This window comes from Polyodon spathula, chromosome 8 (assembly GCF_017654505.1).
Source record: "Polyodon spathula isolate WHYD16114869_AA chromosome 8, ASM1765450v1, whole genome shotgun sequence".
NCBI lineage: Eukaryota > Metazoa > Chordata > Actinopteri > Acipenseriformes > Polyodontidae > Polyodon > Polyodon spathula.
The window spans coordinates 20,017,023-20,023,022 of NC_054541.1; the positions used below are offsets into that span (position 1 = coordinate 20,017,023).

General features: G+C 37.6%; 1 protein-coding gene across 1 annotated transcript in view; it reads left to right on the forward strand.

Moving 5' to 3' along the window:
- Window positions 1-5,300, forward strand: part of LOC121319099 (cytosolic carboxypeptidase 3-like) — a 31,579-nt gene extending 26,279 nt beyond the window's left edge. Inside the window, exons 9-12 of the mRNA XM_041256291.1 lie at window positions 3,248-3,348; window positions 4,263-4,378; window positions 4,882-4,948; window positions 5,280-5,300. Of these exons, the coding sequence (XP_041112225.1) occupies window positions 3,248-3,348; window positions 4,263-4,378; window positions 4,882-4,948; window positions 5,280-5,300 (305 nt within the window). The remainder of the gene's footprint in view (window positions 1-3,247; window positions 3,349-4,262; window positions 4,379-4,881; window positions 4,949-5,279) is intronic.
- Window positions 5,301-6,000: the final 700 nt, after the last annotated feature.

Consider the following 6,000-nt stretch of genomic DNA (forward strand, 5'->3'; position numbering starts at 1 on the left):
CTGTTGCAGGAATATATTGACCCAGAAGGTAAACAAGGTAGCAGCTGTGGCAATCGTAATAATTACCACTTTGCCACAGTGCCCCAACAATTGTTTCTCTTTCAAAATCACTGAGGTTTCCTCTTGCAGCCATGCTAATCATAATTACAGGCCTGTCCAGCATTTTTATACATGACCCTAAGCATGCTGGGATGTTATCTGCTTAATTAACGCATGAGCCACACCTCTATGGAAGCCCTTGCTTTCAATATACTTGGTGTCCCTCATTTACCCAGGTGTTTCCATTTGTTTTGTCCACTACCTACCTCTATATAAAAATCTGGACTGGAGAGGGGGGCTATGGTGGAAAATTATTGACAAGCATTAATATCCTGTATATTTCTAAGCAAGGGATTTAATGGAGTTCCCTAACAAAAGCTGAATCTCAAAACAATAATTGTATGAATATAGTAATTTTTACAGCTGTGTATAATGGTATTTAAAACAAGATTAATTTATCGCACTTTTTACATATCCACCCTTACTTGTATCCCACCGCAACGGACTACTGTACTAGTTTACAAGAGTAGCCTAGTTTTCGTGCAACAGAAGAACACCAGTTGTTCAGTTGTTTTCAGCAGGGAGCAACCAATGCACACAATCCAATCCATTTCTTTGTCGGCTGGCATATGAAAGCATACTTGTCCCTGAAAATAGTCCAGCAATATTTGGATAGTAAATGGAGAGGGAGACAGTCTTGTTCTTAGCTCCTCACTGGGCCAGAAGGTTTTGGATTTCCTGGAAATAGTGGAAGTGGTGCCCTACACCTACAGTGGAGCAGCGATCTGCGGTCCAGAACAACATCTGAACAAGTACAAGCCTTAATTGGTCAAAAAAAAAAAAAAAGATGAATGGAAAGAAGTTCTCCTTGGGTGCAATCCAAGATCGGTGCATGACTTGGAGTTTTTCATCTACATTTATCCTAGGGTAGCTAGAGTATTTGGTGGGGCTACCCCCCAAGGAAACACATCATCCCTCTGGGGAGCCTTAGCCTGTATTCAACAATTTAGGTTACCACAGTTTGAACCCTGGCTACAGGTAAGAAAAATGTCTGCTGCATTTCTAGTGACTATGATCTCAGTAGAGGGATCACAAAATCAGGGCACATCTGTCTCAAAACCAAATTTAATCTACATCTCATCCTGCATCAAGTTCTGTTACAGCCTTGGAAGGAAACCATCTTCAGGATCCATCAAAACCCATAGGGTAAGGTATGGTTAATATAGGGGTAAAACTAAAATTTGCCCAATACAGGACTTCTGCCATGCTGCTACTTGGGCCTCCTCTGAGACCTTTATTAGCATTACAACTTGAATATGTCTTGTTTTCTGATCTCTTCCTCTACTAACTTCTACCAACTGTCCTCTTGTCTTAAATGCTTTGGTGTTGCTCGCTCTATATGAGGTTCATCAAATGAGGTAAGATCTTTGTAGGATGATGAACTCTACACACCCCACCTTTTATTGAGGAATTGACATGGGCTTTGGTGCCGAAAATGATTACATCAGTGATCCCTGGATGAGATCAGTTTGTTTTCTCCTGACCAAGCAACATGGAGACCAGGAGTTTACTGTGGGGAGTTCATCATCCTATGAAGAAACCATATTACAGTTAATGTTTGTCTTCTTTACAACATGCTGTTTTAGAATCATGGAAAACTCTGAAGCTTGTTTTATATTTCTGTCATAGATGAATTTGACAAGTCAGAGACACACAGCTATAAAATCTGTGCAGCTTTTGCTGTACGAAGCATGCATTGTGTGTTCATACTTTAAGGTAGGGCTAAGGAAAGGTCACGTGTGCCTGACAAATTATTACTGTTTTGCTAATTTGCATATATTTTGCGTCAGGTTTCGTATCATTTATGACACTGAAGATGTCAGCGTCCACAATGAAGGGAAAGTCTGCTTCCAAATGTGTTTTAAACCTCATTATGTTATTAAAAAAACACTTCTTTGATCTTGCATGTATCAGTAGAGGAAGTTGAAGTGATCACAATGACCAGCCATATACCGTATATGCAAAAAAAGACACCACTCTACAGCAGGCAGTTCTCAGAAATCTGCTACATGTAAGTGTAAGAAGTGGTAAAAAATGATGGAATGAATGGGCTAACACAGCTTCTAAAACAGAGTAACTATGAGGGACTGTGATCAGGATGACTAGTGATAACGTCAGACCAGGAAGAACACAGAAACCAAAACCCATAATGGTGGATGAAAACTGAGCTGTGGGACGCGCAGTATATGTTATTAAATAATAAAACATATTTAAGCAAACATAAAAGACACAAAACAAAAAAGCATGTTGGCCAAACAAATAAACAATAATAGTAACTAAACAAGTATCGTTCTGGTTTTAACCAACACGTTTAGCAATTGTTTACCTCTCGACTTTAGTTTTACCTCCCACCTCTTCACTCATTCTCCACTCTGAACCCTCTCCCCTAATGAGCTTGGAGTGGGTCTTTTATATTGTTGTTGGAGCCTTAATTAACCATTACCTTATTAAGGCTCCAGCCATATTGACTTACCAATAATGACAGCAATCATCATATACCTAACCTTTTTGTACTCTCTAAGAATGTTCATCTACAATTCAGCATTTTCTAGAATTAGGTTCTGCATTATCATATTGAAATGTCTAGCACCTTGTAGACAATACTATCATAGCATCAAAGGGTATGAATACTTTTGAAATTGCTGAAATAAATAATTGTAGACATATTTCTTGTAATTTTTTTTTCCTCATCCACAAAAGCAAAACTTTTGCTACAAAAGATTTTTCCAATTTTCTAAAAAATTTAAGTTTCTAGAAATTATAAATTTCCATTTGGGTATGTAGTCTTTTGACTGCAACTGTATATGTGTGCTTAGTGCTTTGGTGGGGTGGTGCCCCAATGCCCTCTATGCATGGGCCGCCACAAGTGAGGGTATGGAATGGGCTACCTAGTCATGTTGTTGAGGCAGAATCACTTAGATCCTTTAGATCCACGTTTTGAGATCTGTTGGCCACTAGGAAGTGGAGCTTAGATGGGCCAAATAGCCTCATCTCTTTCTTTCATACATGTTTACCATAATTTGTGCATATTTTATATATGAACAATGTGAAACCTATGAAATAGTGGAAATGCATGCAAATTACAATTTACTGTAATTATTCTGTTAGCTCTGTATACTTCAGGTGGGTTGTTTTGTATAAATTCCAGGGCGAAGAAAGGGAACCCACTTCTCTACAAGTGACCTGCAGTCAGTCGGATTTCATTTCTGTGATACTCTGCTAGATTACTGTGATCCTGACAGGAGCAAGGTACACTAATACTAAACACTTGTATCTCTGTAGCTAGAGTTACCCTCTACTAAGAGTTAGCTACTTACAAGAGTTCTCTTATATCTTTGTTTAACAACCTGGTAGATAGTAACTGTCAATCTTCCGCATTCAATTTTATGTTTTTATTGATTTAATTAAAAAGTATTATCCATTCAATTGGATATATCTAACCAAGTGTTTACATACAAGTTTGATTTTTGTCACATGAAACAAGTCTTTCACAGCTTATTGTCACATAATTTTTATAAATCTTACTGGTCATGCACTTTCATTCACTGTGGTATTCACTTGTTTAAGGGGCTTACCATACATAAAATAATCTGTTACGCAGTTGCATGTCTATTTTCAAAACTAGTACATTAATATTATTTTTAAGTAAGTTGCTTTTGTTACCTTTCAACTGTCTTACTGTATCACACAAGAAGTCTCCACCCACCTAATTAATATTTATTTTAGATGACAAAAGCTACTTGATAAGATAACTATAATGCAAGTGAATTGTGGTATGGGTATTCTACTAAAGTAAAATGGAGGAAAGAATGGAGGAAGAACTTGCTGAAGCTGGGAATAAGTAAGTAATTTCCAGAGGGCACTCTTACTCAGTGAACATTCCTGAAGAGGTGAGGATCATTTCACACTCCAGGTGAAATGGACAATGAAGTGCAACGCTTGCACACAGATTTTTATTTTTTTATCTTGTGTAGTACCAGATATTATACTTTCAAATGAAAAGTATATTTTCTAAAACATGTGTTTCTGCCAAAACTGCACTTTTGAGACCTATTTAGTGAATTAATGTGCCTTGTCAACATCATAAAAAGGTATTGTTTGACTATTGTGATGAGGGTGGTTATGTATCGGGTAAGAGATGTTGACTCTATCTCCTCTTGCAGTACATGTTTTGCCTGAACGAGCTTGAGATAATGACCAAGCAGGATGTCTCCTTGATGGACAAGGCAGTGGCAAGTGAAGCAGGATCAGGTGCTTCCCCCAGTGACCATGAGGCCAGGTAGGAAAGGATTAACTTTCTACTGCAATACTCTACTAGCCACCTGTCTGTCTATTTATCTGTCTCTAGGGGTTGAAACCTACAATATGTATATTTGTGTAAATGTGATTTGTATCACACCAGATTACTGTGTTTAGATTACCACTTTAGGTTAACTAAATCTTGGATTGTCTTGCACTTGTGGGTAATCTCACCTGGAGGGGGAAATTGTCCCCACTCCTTCACTGATTTCTCTCCTGCCAAAAACCATTCAGCTGCTTCCCCTATTGACTGATATGCTCTTAGCCAGTAACCTGCTTTTGTTCTATTCTATTGTACAACAGAATATTAATCGAGATGACCATAGCCATGCAATTAACAGTTGTTGTCTGTACTGCCTGAAACTCACTAAAACAAGAACTGGTATCACTGTTTAAGCTCTATTCTTTTGTGTTCAAGTTCGAATTATTGCTAAATGATTATCTAGAAAGGCTGAATTCGTAAATGCATCCTGTCTGTTTCAGCTCCAGTGGATCAGACAGCTCAGACTCAAATGGGCTCCCTGCCCACCTACATGCCCTTGCTAGCAGGGTAAGACAGTTTTCTAGGGTTAACGAATAAGTAGCTGGGTTCCAAAAAATCTAGCATTATACGTCCCCACGTGTTGCTACAACTGTTTAAATAACATCCCTGTCATTCTCTTTTCATTGTTAATATCGTGACAACTTTTTACACTTGTAACTTTAGTGCACTGGGGTTTGAGATCTGCCCTCTAAATCACTGCAGGAATAGCAATTTGCATTTTTTTGTTTGTTTGTTTTTTTAAAATAAACATAACAAGCTCCAGTTCCATACCACATCACGGATCGTTATTGCTGTGTTACCTGTTTGACAATGTGGACAAAAATCCTTACACTATCAGTGCACAAGCGGCCAGCTTTGAAACACACTAAAGTTATAAGTGTAAAATGTCGTCAGGATGTTAACAATGAAAAGAAAATTAAAGATACATTATTTAAACAGTTGTGGCAACACCTGGAAATGTGAAATACTATTTTTTGGAACCCCGCTACTTACTCTTTAAAGGGGATAAGAAACACTTTTCATTTTGTTTGCAAATGATAAAGTAGATGGGGAAAGCATTGTAATCTCGGGTTTGTTTTGATTTGTTTTTGATCGGTATATTTCAAACAAGCTGTTTTAAATTCTGTGGTCTATCAAACTAATCCGCCATTACTGGAAATCACTCCTGTGACGTCACTGGTTGGAGAGAGGTGGTGAAGTGATTTCTCTCATGCAAATTGTTTGGAAAATGTCACATTTTAACATGAGATCCAAAGATTTGTAATTGTGACTTACTGATGATGATTTTGAACAATATCATTGTAACAAAGTAATTTATATATGATGTACATTTACGTGAGTTGTCCAGTTTCCAAATGTCCATAGTACTGTAGTAGTAAAGTAAATGCACTTGGCATCAGTGACCTGGGGCCAGTTGTACTGTAATGGGATCAAAAAACAGGATTGGATTTTAAGCCAGATTATAAAAAGGTGTTTGTGTACAAAGTGTATTTTTTTTTATCAGATCTTTGAACAGCACTTGTGGTAACTAGAGAGAATGAGTATGCATACATATATAC